At 40.1% G+C, this 20,711-nt stretch overlaps 2 protein-coding genes across 2 annotated transcripts; both read right to left on the bottom strand.

Moving 5' to 3' along the window:
* Positions 1-206: 206 nt before the first annotated feature.
* LOC139952193 (uncharacterized) lies at positions 207-19,691 on the bottom strand. Its single transcript, XM_071951242.1, is given in 10 exon segments — positions 207-2,480; positions 2,482-4,799; positions 5,508-5,846; positions 6,210-6,536; positions 6,670-6,801; positions 7,550-7,804; positions 8,509-8,605; positions 10,078-10,276; positions 11,580-11,867; positions 19,376-19,691. Coding segments are annotated over 9 exon segments (5,604 nt in total). The 5' UTR covers positions 11,816-11,867; positions 19,376-19,691; the 3' UTR covers positions 207-779.
* LOC139952655 (uncharacterized) lies at positions 15,020-17,383 on the bottom strand. The gene is made up of 4 exons (XM_071951858.1): positions 17,148-17,383; positions 16,782-17,075; positions 15,694-16,389; positions 15,020-15,110 (listed from the first exon to the last, which is right to left on the bottom strand). The coding sequence occupies exons 1-4, from the start codon at positions 17,381-17,383 to the stop codon at positions 15,020-15,022; spliced, it is 1,317 nt and encodes a 438-aa protein (XP_071807959.1).
* Positions 19,692-20,711: the final 1,020 nt, after the last annotated feature.

The following is a 20,711-nucleotide window of genomic DNA, read 5'->3' as shown; positions in this document are numbered from 1 at the left end:
GTAACAGTAACAGTAACAGTAACAGTAACAGTAACAGTAACAGTAACAGTAACAGTAACAGTAACAGTAACAGTAACAGTAACAGTAACAGTAACAGTAACAGTAACAGTAACAGTAACAGTAACAGTAATAGTAATAGTAATAGTAATAGTAATAGTAATTAATAATAATAATAATAATAATAATAATAATAATAAGACTTGTAATGCACACATATCCACCCTGCTGGGTTGGGTGTTCAAGGCGCAGTTAAAACCCAAATTCATACATGCAATAACAGGCTTCTTTGGAATAGGAACAATTCATGAAGTCTTCCAGATATCTGGTAATTTCTGTAAGCTTAAACACATATTAAAAATTGTCACGAAGATATAACTCAACTGGTCAGCACATGTTTTCAAAATACGAGGCATTAATTTATATGGACCAAAAGCTTTACAAGAGTTAAGACGTTTAAAATTTGACCGTACTTAATCTTCGTTGGTGGTATATATATTTACCTGTTCATCAAACCGATTAATGAATATATTAAGATCGTTAGCATGAAAGGACGATATATCTGGTAAATTACATGATTGATTCTTCCCATAAGCGAACCCACTCATCAGCCCCATACCATTCCAAACCTTCTTCGTATCATAAAAATTGATAATGTTTATATAAATTTGAGAAATGCCATAGCAGCGTATTCTAGCAACATAATATACCCCTAGGTAAGGGGCAAAAACCAAAATTTTCGATTTCACAAAAGTTGTACCGTAGATCAACACAGCAGTATGTTACAAAATGTTACACCTCTGTAATAAAGTAAAGCTGGCCGTTGACCTCAAAGGAACGGACTCCTGGATTTGCGTATTCCTGGCCAGAAAAAGTGTCTCAAAGTCTACCTTCTGCAGACCACGATCGGTCAAGCTAAAGTACTCCTCGAAAGAAACTATCTGGTCCCCTTGAAAACCATGGAGATCGAAATCCTTTATAGCAAGTCTCATTACACTACCTGCAGCAGCAGCGATGGAGAAAATTGGCTCCATATCATCATTCTGTAAACCACATGCGTAGAGATGCAATTCCTTCAAGGAAGAAACAGGAGTTATCTGGTTCCCCTGAATACCATGGAGATCGTTTTTTATTAGAACAAGTGTCGTTACACTACCTGCAGCAGCCATGAATGAGAAAACTGAACCAATATCATCACTCTGTATACCACATAAGTAGAGATGCAGTTCCTTCAAGGAAGAAACAGGGGTTATCTGTTCCCCTTTAATGCCATGGAGATTGTTATCTATAAGAAAAAGTGCCGTTACACTACCTGCAGCAGCAACGATGGAGAAAACTGAACAAATATCATCACTCTGTAAACCACATGCGTTCAGACGCAAATCCTTCAAGGAAGAAACAGGAGTTATCTGTTCCCCTTTAATGCCATGGAGATTGTTATCCTTTAGCACAAGTGTCATTACACTACCTGCAGCAGCCACGATGGAGAAAACTGACCCAATATCATCACTCTGTATACAACACGAGTCAAGATGCAATTCATTCAAGGAAGAAACTGGAGTTATCTGGACCCCTCTAATGCCATTGAGATTATCTCCATGTAGAACAAGTGTTATTACACTTCCTGCGGCAGCGACGATGGAGAAAACTGAACCTATATCATCACTCTGTAAACCACACACGTAGAGATTCAGTTCCTTCAAGGAAGAAACAGGAGTAATCTGGTCTCCCCTAATACCATGGAGATCGTTTTTTATTAAAACAAGTTTCGTTACACAGCCTGCAGCAGCGACGATGGAGAAAACTGAACCAATATCATCACTTCGTAAACCACACTCGTACAGATGCAATATCTTCAAGGAAGATACAGGAGCTATCTGGTCCCCCTTGATACCATGGAGATCGTTTTCAAATAGAGCAAGACCCGTTACACTACCTGCAGCAGCCACGATGGAGAAAACTGAACTTATATCATCACTCTGTAAACAACACATAGAGAGATGCAATTCCTTTAAGGAAGAAACAGGAGTTATCTGTTCCCCTTTAACACCATGAAGGTCATTTTCATTTAGAACGAGTGTCGTTACACTACCTGCAGCAGCCACGATGGAGAAAACTGAACCAATATCATCACTCCGTAAACCACACGCGTATAGATGCAATAACTTCAAGGAAGAAACAGGAGTTATCTGTTCCCCTTTAATGCCATGGAGATTGTTATCCTTTAGAACAAGTGTCGTTAAACTACCTGCAGCAGCCACGATGGAGAAAACTGAACCAATATCATCCCTCTGTATACCACATGTGTTCAGACGCAATTCCTTCAAGGAAGAAACAGGAGTTATCTGTTCCCCTTTAATGCCATGGAGATTGTTATCCTTTAGCACAAGTGTCGTTACACTACCTGCAGCAGCCACGATGGAGAAAACCGACCCAATATCATCACTCTTTATGCCACATGAGTGTATTGCCACATGAGTGTATATACAATGACTTCAATGAAGAAACGGGAGTTATCTGGTCCCCCTTAATACCACGGAGATCGTTATCCTCTAGAACAAGTGTCGTTACACTACCAGCAGCAGCCACGATGGAGAAAACTGACCCAATATCATCACTCTGTATGCCACATGAGTGTATATACAATGACTTCAATGAAGAAACGGGAGTTATCTGGTCCCCCTTAATACCACGGAGATCGTTATCCTCTAGAACAAGTCTCGTCACACTACCTGCAGCAGCCACGCTGGAGAAAACTGACCCAATGTCATCCTTCGTCAGCTTACATCCGTCTAGCATTAAGAACCACAGGGAAGGGATACGAGGTATCTGGTCTGATTTCAAACCGTGCAAGTTGTTTCCCACCAAATACACTTTCTTCAATTTTGTAGCTGATTGAAATGACCTGAAAAGTTGAGGGACAGAGATGCAGTTTAACTGACAATCTCTTAACTTAAGCGATGTTAAACTTTTAGAAATGTTTTTGAGTTGATGAATCTTGTCGTTCATATTGACACCAACTATTTCTAATGCTAAATCACACCTTGTTCTGGCCATTATTTGTTCTAGGAGATCTAACTCGGTTGTTCCTTGACACGATATCGTTATATCAGAAACATGATGAAGACTGGATCGTTCTGGTAGGTTTTGAATGAAATAATATGCAGCCAAGAGGTCTTCTCCTTTCAGCTCATATGGGAATCTTACCCACTCATCCATCGCGAGGGTTTTTACAGTCACACCAAGCTTGGCTTCAAACAAAACCAACATCATTATCCTATGTAAACAGACATACCTTTCGCATTCAACGGGAGTGTTTTTATTGTAAACTGATAGGTGTTTTTCGGTCAGTTCTATAACGAAATTTGCAGCTTTTTTGTTTCCCCCGCTGCAGAAACGGATTAAGTATTCATTTCTTTTCACGTCTCCGTCTAACAATTTTGACATGTACTCTTTAAATTTATTAGGATTGGACTCTGTCATATCAGACAGGTAAACGGAACAACAAAACTCCATTAATATTATGTGGTGGAATCGGACTTGATGAACCTTGTCTAAACCGTGCGTGGATTGCACTCGGGTCAGCAAGCCGACTTCACATCCCAAATTGACAAGGTCCTCTGAATCAAACTCTGAAACTGCGAAGGCATTTTTTCCGTGCCCTTGTAACGTCGAACATTCAAGAGCAACCTTCCCAAGTTTGGCCATCAGCTCATTAAAACTCTTTATGGTTATTTTCTCGGAGGAGTTGGATTTACAATCTTTGCCAATCTTTTGGTCATAGAATACCCTGATTGCGAGATGAAGCAGTTCTGTAATCCTGCCAGGTAGTCGACTTCCAGCCTGTGTCAATGATGAACACATCAACCAAAGAAACAGAGGGATCTCCCCTAAACTGCTGAGTGTTTCAGACTTATTTATTTCAGAAAGAACATGATCATGGTGTTGGGAGTTGTAATTGCTGAAGTATTTACGGATATATTCTTTCTTATTATTGTCATCGAACCCAACTATGTTCACTCTTGTGAAATTGGAATTGCAAGTCAGTAACTTTAGCGCCGTTGACTGTCGGCTTGTTACAATTACCTTACAGCGTTTTAGCGACTTGAATGAAAGGACATTGTTAACACTGAATTCTTCGTTTGCATTTTGTAGTGTCTGAAAGGAGATTTCGTCCGCTCCATCAAGAAGGATGAGAACTTTCTCTGGGTGTTTCGTCATATAACTTTTGAGAGTCTTTTTCCCAAATTCGTTTGGAGGCAATATTTGATGAAATATCTCATCCATAACGTTGAAATTGACCTCCATTTTGTTTATTTCCAACAAAAAGACGAGCTTATACTTTGACAGGGGCGATTCTTGTTTTTGGAGAGTCGATTGATCAGTATTACTCTGTATAACAGCCCAGTCATAAGCTATCTTCTTTAGAAGCGTTGATTTACCATACCCACTTTCAGCAGTGATTAAGATTCTGTTCTTGTCAAAGCTTAACATGTCTTCGTGTGACTTAAGGGGAATTTTCTTATACTCTGTTTGGGTTTGATCGGTCTCGGGTGCGCCTTCAATGTCAAGGTGCACTGTGTGGTCTGTTTTATGTTGTCCTTTAATTGAACCTGACTGCAATGTGAGGGGCTGATCAGGTTTGTTTGTTTCTTGCAGAAGTTCTAAAGAAACATAAAGTTGATCCATATCAACAGCTAGATCCTTACGTGTGGGGTGTGTGTTCACTTTCAGCGTCTCCTTGTAATGACTCACCAAAGTCTGAGTGCATGCCTCATTGTTGAATGGTAGCCCCATCAAACCTGTACCCAAATATAATTATTCTGCGTTAAACAAAGACAAATCTCCTGGTTCGGGACTTCAACCAGGTATCACAGGGAAATCTGTCCGCCGGGGATTCTGTCTCATACTATGGGGAACAAACATGGACTAAAGGAGGATTAGTCAAGAGAGGTCGCTTTCACAAAGGTTGCACTTCCAGGGGATCACTTTAAAGGCAGTGGACACTATTGGCAATTACTCCAAAAAAAAACATAAAACCTTACTTGGTTATGAGTTATGGGGAGAGGTTGATAGTATAACACATTGTGATAAACGGCTCCCTCTGAAGTGACGTATATAGTTTTTGAGAAAGAAGTGATTTTCTACAAATTTGATTTTGAGACCTCAAAATTAGATTTTGAGGTCACGAAATCAAGCATCTGAAAGCACACAACTTTGTGTGTCAAGGGTGTTTTTTCTTTCATTATTTTCTCGCAACTTCGACAACAAATTGAGCTCAAATTTTCACAGGTTTGTTATGCTATGCATGTTGAGATACACTAAGTGAGAAGACTGGTCTGTGACAATTACCAATGTCTTTAAGACATGTATTAATCCTAATGGCCAAGTGGTGTTGGGGTTTTTCTCAGTTTGAGATTTGTGTAAATGGTATCCCAGAAAACTGTTACAAATACAATCAATTGTGGTCCCCTTAGGGACATTTAGAACCGTGGATGTGATTTACGTACCTGATATTTTGTTGACAATGTCAGCACGGTCGATTACTGTAAGCGCCTCCTTCAACCCGTCTTCAGCCGCCTCTTGGTCATGTCTACACCAGTCCAGTAGCATCCGGAAGACTTGTTCATTTAGGTCATTTGGGTAGTCGCTTTGATATGTGTCAATCTGTGCAACTTTAACACCTAAAGAATTGGCAAGTTTCTTCCAATCTTTTCCAATATGCTTAGCTATGTCCCCTAACTTCTTCTCATCGATATCTGGTACATCAGTTATTGTCTGATGCTCCTTAAGCTTCCTGCTGTGAACTCCGTCTATCTTACTTGCTCCTTGGGATGTACGTGCATAACCTTGTAAGGGAGAAAAACAACCAGAAGTTGCGTTTTATTCAATCTTATATTCGATCCCAGCTCTCTCCAGAAAATGATCAGAGCATACTAATCAACGTCGAGTTGAAACCAACGGCTCTTTCAGAACCACAACTCATCATATAGATAGTCATTTATGGTGTTACCGCAAACCTTTCAAAATCCTATATATAGCCTATTTATTAATATATCTCGTCTGCATTTTATTCATTTTATGCTGACATAATTCGTAGTGAGGCAAAGACGTACGTGTCGCTAGCAATTTTTACTAGCAAGGTAGCCAATGGGCACCAACGTATGTTCCATGGGGACAAACAGGAGCAACAAAAGGTGTGGTTCACTTACCTGGTAATTTTTGGACAATGTCAGCACGGCCGAGTTTGACGAGCGTCTCGATCAGCCCGTCTTCAGCCTCCTTTTGGCTTGTTTGTGTCCTGACCCAATCAAGTAGCATTTGATACACCTGTTCTCTTACGTCATTTGGATGGTCAATTGGATATGTGTCAATGTTTGCAGCTTTAATGCCTAAAAAATTGCCGAGTTGCGTCCAATTTTTGCCAATATTCTCAGCTACGACTCCAAACATCTCATTAATGCCTGATGCATTGGATGTTGACTGATGTTCCGGTGACTGCCTCTTGCTACCTGCTCTTGGGGATGTGGGTACATAACCTGCAAGAAGAATGACAACAACAAAAAGGGTTTTATCGTAAAAGATTTGTAACAAAATACATGTCATATGCCTGTCGCGGCGTTTTACGTGTTTCAGCGTATTGCTGACAGTTCATGGGATTGGCAGGTATACCTGAGGTTTGTTTCAAATCAGTCTTGTCTGCCTCAGGGACACGTAACTTGTTCCCATCAATACCTGAAGCATCAGACTGATGTTCCGGTGACTGCCTCTTGGTACCTGCTCTTGGGGATGTGGGTGCATAACCTGCAAGAAGAATGACAACCACATATTAGTATAAAGGAATCTGACAAATATATTGTAGTATATAATAAAATACTGCTGCGATTTATTTTGGTCCCAAACGTTACTTGCATAGTTCATGTTACCTTACTTGGAAGGTACACATGTAAATGTCAGAGTTAAATCAGTCCTGTCTGTATGTAGCAAAATCCATTGATTGATTGATCGATTGATCGATTGATCGATTGATCGATTGGTCGATTGATCGATTGATCGATTGATCGATTGATCGATTGATCGATTGATCGATTGATCGAATGATCGATTGATCGATTGATCGATTGATCGATTGATCGATTGATCGATTGATCGATTGATCGATTGATCGTTTGTTTGATCGTTTGTTTGATCGTTTGTTTGATCGTTTGTTCGACCGTCCGTCCGTCCGTCCGTCCGTCCGTCCGTCCGTCCGACCGTCCGTCCGTCCGTCCGTCCGTCCGTCCGTCCGTCCGTCCGTCCGTCCGTCCGTCCGTCCGTCCGTCCGTCCGTCCGTCCGTCCGTCCGTCCGTCCGTCCGTCCGTCCGTCCGTCCGTCCGTCCGTCCGTCCGTCCGTCCGTCCGTCCGTCCGTCCGTCCGTCCGTCCGTTTGTTTGTTTGTTTGTTTGTTTGTTTGTTTGTTTTGTTTGTTTGTTTGTTTGTTTGTTTGTTTGTTTGTTTGTTTGTTTGTTTGTTTCAATATTAGTTGAAACAAAACAATCCAACCGTATTCTAACCTGGGATCCTTGCAGCTAAATCCCGACGATCTATTTGAACTAATGCACTTCTCAACCATTCCCCTGCTTCTCTGTCATTAGGTTGCTGCTCACTCAACCAAGAAACTAACATCTGACGAGCCTGTTCTTCTGGGTTGCTCTCAGCGAGGCGTTCAAACTTGCCAATCTCTGCTGGTCTGAACTTAAGCTTGACTGCGAGTTGCTGCCAGTCCTTGCAGAGGTTTACTGCTAAAGTCCGTAGGAATGTCTCGTCTACTGCTTCCAGCCAAACATTAAGAGAGTAAAACACTAATGAACAATCTCATACTTGGAAGCTTCCTCTTTATCAAGATCTTCGTAATGAGATTTTATTAAAATGTCCTTCTCAAATACTAACCAGATCTGCTGTATACTTTCGGGGGGGGGGGAATGATTGGAATTCCAAATGCTTCGATTTCCATCGTATGGACCCTGGTTCTAGAATGTCATCTGTACAGTTCCTCCAACTTCCTTGCACAAAAATGTACCTGCTAAAGCCGTTAGCAGTCGTCTAGGTAAGTTTTAGTTTTAAGCATTTGTTCAGGTATGTTTTGGTTGAACTTATTTTTACCAGAACTCGCCTCAATTAACTCAAGTGTATGAATTTCTGATATAACTTACAAAGTGACACACCAGCCAAGAAAAATTATCATAACACAACAAAATTAATCCTATTATAATGATAGCTATTTTGCACAATATTTGTTAATACAAAAGATAATAAAATAATAATATGAAGAATCAAACGCGGCTTGAAGACATGTCACTGAATCAAATTCAGAGGTTAATATTGCTGAATTATTTCTTGGTTTGGTTTATTGATGATCAATGAATTATAAACTGTAACAAAAGACCCATTTCAATTGACTGTGTGGGGATGTGGAGCAAAACACAATGTAACACAAAGACTGACACGTCATGAACATGCATTAGTTACTCACGTGTTGGGGCGCCACCAAGCAATCCTTCTGCTAGTGTTAAATCAATGTTTGTCTCCGGTTTAATGCCAAGATCAAGAAGAGTCAAAGCGTCACACAACTGGAAAATAAAGGGGAAAGAAACCTTTGTTTTACTTTTTTTTAGAACGATGTTCAATGAATCCTCGCAATTCTGTTTGGTTTATTAACTGTTGTTTTTGTAACGGGTTTTCATCTTTGTTCTTTTTCTTCTCAAATAGAACAAAATCCTGGTCCATGATACTTCCTGACATTGCGAATGCGATACGATTTTGCTAATTTGCTCCGAAAAATTTGCAACAGACTCTTGGGAAACATTCGAAACTGCGCTTAACTTCGGATAAACCAGGCTTACTTGTCTTTGCATACAATTTTAAGATAGAATACGAGCCGTCATCAATTGTTGTACAGCCAACATTTGTTCGTCTATTTAGTAACCTTCGTGAAAATATAACTCTTGGTCCCATCTTGTCCCTTTCCCCCGAATAGATACAAAACAAACCACTGTGATTCATCAAGAGAGAATGCTAAATGCAAAAGTAAATTTATGAAGGAACATTACAGAATTGGTAAAAAAAAATCTGCTTAGATCACAGATTTACATAAAACTTACACGGTCTAATCATATGATGATGATGGAAAAAATATCCCTTGAAATATTGTCTGAATGTCCTTTTGATGGAAAAACTAATTTCCCTTGTTGAGTTTACCGCTCGGTGAGCGTTTTACTAATTAATGCCCTATCCCCATAGCTGATAGAGCGTGCTGCCCGATGACCTCCCGGCCCTTGACACTACGGGGTTGAAGCATGCTCTGTATGTAGGTAAGGGCTAGTCCATGGAGAGCCTTGAATGTCAGAAGGATGATCTTGTATTGAACTCAGTGGGGATTATGTAGAATAGGAGAGATGTGTGAAGATATTTTGGTACCTGTAAGTAATCTCGCGGCGGCATTTTGGACAGATTGTAGGCGACGAAGTTTATGTACATGTATATGGTGGATACCATGAAGCGCTTACACTGCCAGCACCTTTTTTTGTGCAAAAATCAATGGGAGACTTTGGAACGCTAGGTGGCAGCAGACTTACCAGGTGAATAGACCTTATCGCAAATACCAATGCGCAAGCGCAGACTGTTGAATGAGGTGCATTGTGGGATATATATGAATCAAATTTGTAATCAGCTAGACCACAATGCACCTAATTCCAAGCTTTACGCGCGCGCCCCAGTATTTGCGAAAAGGTCTATTGTCATTGTTTATGTTGTTCTGAGCATGCGCGCATTACCGAAAACATTGGGTGCGTTCGTTTAGCTTCCCTGGGTCGACCCCGGTGTGTGGCGGGTTTTTTTTTCCGGACGAACGTGGGTAATTATCTGCACACGTTCGTCCTGTGAAAAAAAAAACGCCACACACCGGGGTCGGCCCAGGGAAGCTAAACGAACGCACCCAATATGGATTTTACCTGGTAAGTCTGCTGCCACCAAGCGTCCCGAAAGTCCCCTATTATGTAATATTCCTTTCAGGTACATCAAATTCGTGTTATGTAGACCCTACCTTGAACCTTTTGTTGTTCGTGTACAGATTTTGCAATGCAGGACGAATGCCCAACTTCCTGTGAATGATGTCTTTTAGGTCGGAGACGGTTGTTTTATGATTGAGTCGTAAACAGAGGGTTTTGGGGTTGATGGGCGTCTTGATAAAGATCTGTATCATGTGATGAGTTTCCTTGAATTTATTGGATAAGGCTTCGTCTCTGTAGAGATAAGAATTTTTATGTTTTAACAATTTACAATACCTCTATTATTTCTGCCAGTAGACAAAACATACTTTGGTCGAAACTTAAAGACACTGGACACTTTTGGTAATTGTCAAAGACCAGTCTTCTCACTTGGTGTATCTCAACATGCACACACAAACAACTGTGAACATTTTAACTCAATTGGTCGCACGAAGTTGTGTGCTTCCAGATGCTTGATTTCATGACCTCAAAATATACTTCTGGGGGTCTAGAAATTCGATTTCAAATATTTTAGTGGAAAATTACTTCGAAAACTACGTTTCTTCAGGGGGTAGAGGGAGCCGTTTCTCACAATGTATACTCAACAGCTCCCCATTGCTTGTTACCAAGTAAGTATTTATAATAATAATTATTTTGAGTAATTACCAATAGTGTCCAATGTCTTTAATAAGTAGAAGGTTAAACAAGCATTCCTAGATCAATTAAGCTAGTAGCATTAGTATTTGCCAATGGTACTATTTTATTATTTTAGCAAAATGATTTTGTGTTTCATTGACTTAAAGCCATAATACACTTTCGGCACAGAAACAAAAAAAAAGCTCACAGATTTACAAATAACTTGGTGAAAGACTTCTGTTGAAATATTATTCCATGCATTGTGCAACGCTGTACTTTTCGAGAACACATTAAAACAATTATCAATTCTCGTTGTCGAGAATTACAGATTTATTTTAAACACACGTCATGACACGGCGAAACGTGCGGAAACAAGGGTGGGTTTTCCCCGTTATTTTCTCCCGACTCCGATGACCGATTGAGCCCAAATTTTCACAGGTTTGTTATTTTTTATATCAGTTGTGATACGCGAAGTGTGCCCTTTGGACAATTTTGTTTACCGAAAGTGTCCAATGGCTTTAAATTATTGAGTAAAAACTACTGCATGTATCCGGGAAACCAGCATTGAATGTAGGGCTAATCATAGTACCAGTTCCCGTGAGAAACTATATAGGGTTATAGTTAGGAATCAGCTGGAGCTCATGTCATACACAGAGTGACTGCCTTTTAGCTTCAGCTGACCATCACGGCAAAAGCATAGGAGTGCGTTTTGGCGACCCCAACTAGAAACATTGGTGTTCGGTTGAGCGCGGTGACGATGCTGTTCAGACCAACCAGTAACCGACTTGTGGACTCGGTTGGGCTTTGGTTGGGGTCGCCAAAACGCACTCCATGACTCATTGAAAACTTCAAAGTAGCCTTAATTATACAGTCTTAATTTCCTCTTTATTCTGTTTGAGTGAATGTACCAAAGCTACGGTACCTTTTCGCTTGTGCTCTGCATTGTTCTATGCCCAATGATGAATCTGACGTGTTCGTCTTGGTGTCTTGATACTGTCTCGATGGCGTTGTCCTCTCTGCTAATGCAGATTTGAAAGCCGCCTGTCTACTCTTCTTGATTTTGTTCTTCCTCTCAACTGGTTTTGCCCGGGAATGATCATATACGACCCTTAACCTCTTCCGGTCTTCATACCACTGTTTTAGAGATGGCTGATACATGTTGGTGTTGCTTTGGGATGTTATTAGTGAAGACTGATCAATGCTCAATATTCTGAAAATCGAATGAGCAAATTCATCATCAAGTTACATGAACTTTTTCGCAAAATATCTCAAACCCATGCCACTTTCAAAGATGTCCATTTGATTTCTAAATTTGTTAAACAATAATTATTATTATCGCACAAATCCTAGTACAATTAAAGGTCAGGTAAGTTGTTTTGCTCCTGATAATGTGGTATGAACGTCAGAACGAAAAATGAACTATAAACAACAAAAATTGCAAAATAAAATGCAATTCCGTAAAAGAATGACATGTCAGCCCGATCTCCCTTGGTTTTAAACAGACTATAAAAATGTGCTCTCTGCAACCATAGTAAGACTCAGCAGTAACAAGTTGAAAGAAAGTCAGCCTTGCGGAAACAGTTTGTATGTGCAACACTGAACTTGAACCGATCCAGTCTGCAAAACCTGCAAATTCAATAGGACCGTTGGGGTATAATGACACTTCTTCAGCTCTAGACCTTATGCATTGACGTCATCCAGCCGCCATCTTTGAGGTCAAACGGTGACGAAACAATCGAAACGCACATAGATTGGCCAATGAACAACCTCCTTTTGACCTCAAGGCGAGGGCGCCGTACTAAAATGACGTCATGTGCATAAGGTCTATTGCCAAATCCTTTATTCAAATGCAACCACTCTTTGTAAAACTCAGCAGTAAACAAGTTCAAAGACGAGCAGCCATGCGGGAACAGTGTTCGTGATGTTCCCTGTTTCCATAACGCGCATGGCACCATAATATTATTTCGTCGTGACTCAGTTTGGTTACAATGGGTTGGAATGGAGTAAAATCAAGATGGCCACGCCGTGATAAAGGTATATAAAAGGCAACTCTGAGCTTGAACCGATCAAGTCTACAAAACCAGTAGAACTAACACGCTGTTTCAACAATCTAGTTTAAAACCTTTAGCTGCTAATAGTCACTAGAAATTCAACTTCCAATTTGTCCAATTAATTGGAATGAATCAGCAATTCACAATTTGCCAAATTGTAATACTTAATCAGTAATCCAGTAATCACAAAGTAATACAGTTGCAGAGCCAAAATAATGTAGATGACAGATTCGCTCTGTGTCAGCGCCAGAATCCAATGTGGGCTGATGGTTAACCGGTTGCACACTGTGCATGGGCCATTTCACTCAGTCTTTTAATATTCCCATTCACCTCGCGCTATTTACCTTCATAAGATTTTACCCATCAATAATGTTGGTCCATTGTCAAACCAGTTCAAATAAATAATTATTGTAATTGTTTGTCTTAAACTTGACAGAGAGTTTGTTCGCCTTTACCAATTACTTTTCTTGTAGTTTTACAATGAATCCCATCATGCATCACTGAACAAGAAGTTTTTAGAATACAGTAACATGACAATAGGACGTGACCTATATGTCAAGGCATTCTATATAACAGTATAATGTACACTATTTTGCAGTTGAATACTGGATATGATTGTGAAATCAGAGTCAAGGCCGATCCGCAGTACTGGGGAGGAGGCGGGTACTCTCTGAACAATTCACAACAAATCGTCTGTAACAGCAGCTGCAGGAATAATGGTGCCCGCTCCAGGCCCATGGAAACTAATGTTTACCATGACGGTATCCAAACTTGTCTTCCACGCATTCCACGTTATTATTTGTGCAAACATAGGTTTTCTCGGTCAATTTCGGAAAATGAGCAGCCAATTTAAACATCAAGCTATTCTATTTCGCGCGAAATCAAATGCTACTGGAGAGGGTCATTCGATTTCGTTTTATGATTAGTCAAAATGTTGCGTCATTCGATTTAACAAAATAATCATTCAATTTAACAATTCATCAAAGTAGCATTCAATTTCGCAGTCGCTTCTTGAGGCGTGTGTGTCTCAAAAAAGAATGACGATACACTAAATTGAGTTCAAAGGAATTTGACTCGTTCTCAAACGAAGTTCAATATAGCATAGCGTCATTCTTTTTCGTGACACACACGCCTCAAGAAGCGTCTGCGAATTTGAATGCTGTTTTGATAAATTGTTAAATTGAATTATTATTGTTTTCATTCGAATGACGCAACATTACATATTGACTAATCCCAAAACGAAATCAAATGACCCTTTTGAGTAGCATTCGATTTTGCGCGAAATAGAAAAGCTTGGTGGTTAAATTGGCTGCTCATTTTCCGAAATTGACCGAGAAAACCTATATATAAATATGAACATATGAAATTATGAAAACACTAGTCGTTTTGTATTTAAAGAGAAAGAGCATTATAGCGAGGTTGAGGTCCCGGGCCGCATCCAGAAGAACACAGGGAAGCATTTTGCAGGAAACACACAAAAAGGTAGCATTTAAGAGCAAGCTGCGTCACGATGATGCAACCAACAATATACAGTAGACAATAGACAGGAACATGTGGAGAGAGTGGGTTCATATAGCATACATGTACCTCTGCAAATGGAAATGGTTATTGACACTGGACACTATTGGTAATTGTCAAAGACCAGTCTTCTCACTTGGTGTATCTCAACGTATGCATAAAATGACCAACCTGTGAAAATTTGAGCTCAATTGGTCGTCGAAGTTGTGAGATAACTATAAACGAAAAAACACCCTTGTCACACGAAGTTGTGTGCATTCAGATGCTTGATTTCGAGACCTCAAAATCTAATTCTGAGGTCTCGAAACCAAATTCGTCTAAAACTACGTCACTTCAGAGGGAGCCGTTTCTCACAATGTTTTATAATAATAATAATAATAATAATAATAATAATAATAATAATAATAATATGAACACTTATAGTGCGCCGGTATCCACCACAAGTGATGCTCATGGCGCAAGGAAGAAACACAAAATTAATGAAAAGCAGCTGTGAAAAAGTGGGTTTTGAGGGCCTCTTTGAACTTATGAATAGAGGACATGTTACGGATATTAAGAGGCAGATTACTCCAAAGTAAAGGACCAGCATGAGAAAAAGCCCTGTCACCCCAACTGTTGTGGGTGTGGGGAACAACCAGTAATGACGAAGTGGATGATCTAAGACATCTGGAAGGATTGTAACGGGTAATTAATTGACAATTATACTGAGGAGCAGAACCATGTAAAGAATGAAAAACAAGCAGAATTAATTTGTATTGAATGCGATATTGAACAGGGAGCCAGTGAAGTGCATTTAAAACCGGAGTGATATGGGTTCTCCTGGAGGACAAAGTGACCAGCCGAGCTGCAGTGTTTTGCAGTCGTTGCAAACGAGAGATTTGATTCTGTTGTAGAAGACAGAACAGAGAATTACAATAATCAAACCGGGAAGAAATCAGAGCATGAACAATCTTTTCTGTGGTAGAACGAGTTAAGTATTGACGGATAAAGCCCAGATTTCTTAATTGATACCAAACTGATTTACATATGTTAGAAACCTGGTTAGACATAGACATAGCAGAGTCAAATGTAACACCTAGATTTTTACAGACTACAGAAGGCTTAATTTTACAATTACCAATGTTGATATGAGAGACTTTGACCTTGGCCAGATGAGCTACAGAACCAAGTAAAATCATTTCAGATTTGTCATTGTTTAACTTGAGTGAATGGGATCCCATCCATTGTATGACATCAACTAAGCATGATTCTAGTTTGTGGATGGCACTAGAAGCATTCTGTTGATTAGGAACAAAAGAAACATAGATTTGAACATCATCAGCATAGCAATGGTATCTAATGTGATGGCGATCAAAAACATCCCTGAGTTCACTCAAATATATAGAAAATAACATTGGCCCACCAACTGAACCTTGTGGGACACCACAGTCCAAGGAGATAGGATCAGATTGAGTCCCATTTATGTACATGACTTGCTGGCGATTAGTCAGGTAGGATTTAAACCAATCTAACACAACGTCTTGAATACCAAGGGATGAGAGAATATTTAAGAGAATGTCATGATGAACAGTGTCGAAAGCGGATGAAAGGTCTAACGAAACTAAGACAGTTATCCGCCCAAGGTCCATCTCCATGAGAATGTCATTAGATAAGTTCACGAGGAGTGTCTCAACACGTGCCCGATACGCAGACTGTCGACTATCGAGAAGATTGTTTTCACGGAGGTAGTCTGACAGTCTTGAGAAGACCACTCGTTCGAGTACCTTGGATATGTATGGAAGATTCGAGATAGGACGGTAGTTTTTGAGCAATTCTGGATTTAAAGACGATTTTTTGAGTGTAGGATGAACGTGGGCTAGCTTGAGAGCTGCAGGAACAATACCATTGTTCATACTCAAATTAACAATCTCCGCAACAATGGGTGCAAATATATGAGAACAATCCTTCAACAACATAGTGGGGATGGGGTCCAAGTCACAAGATTTCGCAGGAGTGTGACGAATGAGAGACTCAATTTCCTCTGTAGAAGTAGGCTCAAAGGAATCGAAAACTGTAATTGTTCTAGAAGGTCGTTGCGAGATGTCAGGAGATAGGCTGGTGCATATAGCATCGATCTTGTTTGTGAAGAACTCACCAAAGAGCCGAGCAAGAGATATACTGCAACTGTGAGTAGGAAGTGGAGAAGCTTGCTTGCGATTAAGAAGTTGATTAGCCACACGAAACAGACGTTTTGTGTCATTTCCACAGTCATCAACAACTTCATTATAATAAGCACGTTTATACTTGCAGTTGAGGGAACTGACGTGCTGACGTTGCTTGCGGTAAAGGTCACGATCCACCTCCAATCCAGAGGATCGCCACCTTTTTTCCAGTTGTCTCCGTTTTCGTGGATAACTTTCCGTATGGCGCCACCACTTTTTCACTCATTTTTACAAAAAGGGATATGTCAATCAGGTAAATTAGATACTATATTATTTTATTTCGAATGAAAAAGTGGTGGCGCCATACGGAAACTTTTCCGTTTTTGTTTCTCGACGGAAACAGTGGGGTTGTACCATGGGGCATGAGGACGAAACTTGACGGGGCGAGATTTAGCAGGAGCATGGACATCCAGTAAAGTTTTAAGGGTGGAATTATAGCAATCGATCAGATTGGCAATCCCATCGGAACAGCTCGCTATAATGTTACTCTGTTGAACATCCGCAGCGAAGGAAAGTCTATCAATGGCTTTGATGTTTCTCAGGACTTTTGTTCGACAGACGGGGCGTGGCTTTTCCAAGTGTAACTGGCCTACGATGGCAGAGTGGTCAGAAATGCCAGGAACAACATCAAGGTCAGAGAAGAAATTGCTGTCAGCAATGCGTGCGATGAAAACATCAAGGATGTGACCATGGTCATGGGTCGGTGACAAGATTCTCTACCTGAGACCATAACCGACAAGCAAGTCATTGAAGCGTTTGGTGTTAGGAGCCGATACATTATCAAAATGAATGTTCAGGTCACCAGTTATTACAAGCGGAGTACACTTCAAGGTAGAATCTTCGAGAAGGGGTGTTAACTCGTCCACAAAGTTGGCAAAAGGATATTGGTGCCCAGGGGGTCTGTAGACAACAATAAGGTCCACACTTCTACCGGTAGAAGTTATGGTAGCAGACATTGTTTCGAAAGATTGATAGTCCGGAGAAGATTTGACATTGACATTCAGTACATCACGAAATAAAATGCCAACTCCACCTCCTCGTCGGCTAGCTCTTGGCTGGTGTTTAAAGATGTAGCCAGTTGGGGTCAGATCAGCAATTACTGCGTCATCCAATGGAGTCAGTCAGGTTTCGCAAATGCACACTATATCAAATCCATTGTCATTAACATAGTCCTGAAATTCCGTGGATTTGTTCCGGAGTGAACGTGCATTTATGGTGCAGAGCAATAACTGGTTATTATTCAGTTCAGGTGTAGAATAAATACTGGTTCGATGGAAGAGATTCCTTCTTATAGCAATTTCCTCCTGTTTTCTAGGGGATCTTCGCCCGCGATGTGTCTTTCCCTTCTTAGAAATACCAAGAAATAACATTCTTTCCCATACATCTTTCTCCAGTCTGTGGGTACGTGTATGTAGATTGGACGGATTAAGGCTATGGAGAAAGCTTTGCTCGTAAGTTACCTTATCATTCAGTGTCATTGAAATGTTTCCATGGCTGTCAGGTTCATGAGATGCAGGACCAGGGTTGGGACAAATGTCTCCCGATCTTAAAAGCAACAGGTTAAGGGTAGCGGTTGAGTTGGCGTAATAACACACAGGGCTGCCATAGCATACTTGACTGTCGCTGGTGTATTGTTCTGTGGAAGGGGGGTGGAACACTGGATACACTTTCCATTGCACAGAAGGACAAAGAAGACAATGGTCGTGAAGTCAACTTGCTCCATTGTTGAACAGTAGTTGTATTGTCAAGGCAACAGTAGCTATAGCGTTGTGTACAGGGGTTGAGTAAGCAAGTTGTAATGGTGGGGGTGTGTGGAAGAGATGGCGTATAATTCTATCAGCAAAAGTCAAAAAGTTACCTCCTCTACAGATCAGTAAAAGTCCACTCAAGAGCCTTTAAAATAGTCGTACTGGTTCCACAGGAGTTTAACTATCAGATGATCCAACAAAAATATGCTAACTTATGATGAATGCAGAAAAGACACCATAATAAACGAGAGCAGTGTGAGAGGGCAACACGGAGGCGCACACTACTCAACTACTTATACTATCAACCTCTCCACATTACTCTTTACCAAGTAATGTTTTATGCTGATAATTATTTTGAGTAATTACCAATAGTGTCCACTGCCTTAAAATGATCTTATCGACAGAAGTATAATGGGCCTTCCCTTACATTCCTGGTTTGGTACAGCACACTGCAAAGCTAGACTTGAGAAAGTTATGTGATACAAGTTTATTCGCGGATCCACCAAGTGGATTAGTCCAGAGTTTCATAATACGTGGTTTTGCGTTGGCCTGTTTGAAAGTTTTTTCTTTCCCCGCACTTTACATTCCCCAAGGGGTGGGGGGGGGGGGTATCACACCTTTTGGGCCACTGATGGGTCGGTGATAGGATTACCCAATCCCAAGTTAAAAGACAATTGTAAACACAACTTAATACGGCAATGCTGAGGTTTGATGTGGACAAATAGACTGCACAATTTGAACATTTTCATTGACTAACAAGCCAATAATAATTTGCTCATCCAGGTTTGGCTAATAATCTGACGGTATACAATTTTTCATTTGTTTGGATTGCTGTATATTTTCCTGTTGTAAAATTGTAATATTTTTATAATTGTTTTGTTATACGCTTGTGTACATTTTATGGAATGGCCGCAATTTAAATGAATAAATTGTTATTATTATTTTAATAACATGATTTATCCAATAAAGGCTTTATCTTTTAAACGTAGTTTTTTTTATGCAACTCAGTGACGAGTGTGTGACGTTATACACTATACAACAACGTTCATTTTGTTTAGAAGAGCAATTTGTTATTTTGGTTTCATATTTTGATCGTTCTTTTTTTTCCCTATTTTAATGCGCATCTGTACATTATTTTTATAAAACTTGCGCTAAATAAATAAATAAATAAATTACTATTATTATTATAATGTGACTTACCTGAAGGAGTCAAAACTGCCGTCGAAATTGACTGCAATCAGTCATTCAGCAAGTGCATGGTTCTGAGAAACTCATCGACTTGTTCTTCTCCCATAAATCTACCCGTTTGCAACTCCTGTGATATTCATGAAACCGTATAAAGCAAACAGGTAGCAAACTCATTGAATATCATCCAATGCGTTCTGCGTTACTGGGTCCTTTTGGGGGAAATAGTCTGGTTTAAAGGTTATAGAAATGGTAACATACTGGTAAGCTTCCATCGGGGTTTGTGTACTCTTCTTGTCGTTCAGTACTAGCCCTCCACTCGATCTGTATGCCGTTTTTATAATAACATACCCCAGGACTTGCGCATGCGTGCAGGGGTAATAGGTTGTTATGAATAAATGACTGTGTTATTGTCCTCTAGTAGTCTGAACAGGGGTGCTGTTACATTACAAAGGCTTGTTGTCCGTGAACCTCATACGTCACTTTGGGCATTGCACAATCGCAAAGGGAATGTCCCTAAAAAGCATGTTGCACAACTGTGTGTCTTAAAAGAACAGGTGCAAGGTCGCGTGTCACGCCCATGAATTAACACTTTTTACCGGTCATAAACAAAGGTTAACACACCCACGTGACGCGCTCTTCACCAATAGGAATAGCGAAACTGTCTGAGGTATTTATAAATATACGTTTGTTAATCACTCTTAGACCTTTATCATGCTGCCCCCATCTTGATCATGTTCCTCGGGACGAATAACAACAATGAATGCTAACAATCCTTTTGAAAATAGGAACCAGACTTAGTTCTTCCAGCCTCGGTTTGGTAACATTGATATTGTTGGGGATTCAAGATGGGCTGCACCGTGATAAAGGTATATAAAGTCTGTATGTAAGATGACTTTTTAGTTAGAGGCCTTTTAGCAGTTGGCAGCGGTTTTGAGAAACATTTCACTTCCACTTAATTATTGCTATGCTGCCTAATTTGAACCTGAGAAGCATTACTGCGTATTTCAACATATGCATAAAATAACAAATCTATGAAAATTTGAGCTCACTCGGTCGTCGAAGTTGCGAGATGATAATGAAAGAAAAAACATCCTTGTCACACGAAGTTGTGTGCTTTCAAATGCTTGATTTCGGGACCTCAAATTCTAAATCTGAGGTCTCGAAATCAAATTCGTGGAAGATTACTTCTTTCTCGAAAACTACTACTTCAGAGGAAGCTGTTTCTCGCAATGTTTTATACTATCAAGCTCTCCCCATTACTCGTAATCAAAAAAGGTTTTATTGTAATAACTATTTTGAGTAATTACCAATAGTGTCCACTGCCTTTAATAATTGTTAAATTTGCATA

The sequence above is a fragment of the Asterias amurensis genome, chromosome 20, assembly GCF_032118995.1.
Source record: "Asterias amurensis chromosome 20, ASM3211899v1".
In the NCBI taxonomy this organism is placed as follows: domain Eukaryota; kingdom Metazoa; phylum Echinodermata; class Asteroidea; order Forcipulatida; family Asteriidae; genus Asterias; species Asterias amurensis.
Note: the sequence above shows the minus strand (reverse complement) of the source record. Positions and strands in the feature narration are given on the sequence as shown.

What these genes read in the sequence shown, in the direction of transcription:
- LOC139952655 (XM_071951858.1), bottom strand. Translation starts at nt 17,383, where the DNA reads ATGTCTGCTACCATAACTTCTACCGGTAGAAGTGTGGACCTTATTGTT. An exon ending in CTTGTCGGTTATGGTCTCAG is followed by an intron (nt 17,076 to 17,147) that starts GTAGAGAATCTT and finishes CATTGCTGACAG; the next exon opens with CAATTTCTTCTCTGACCTTG. An exon ending in TTTCGTCCTCATGCCCCATG is followed by an intron (nt 16,390 to 16,781) that starts GTACAACCCCAC and finishes TCCTACTCACAG; the next exon opens with TTGCAGTATATCTCTTGCTC.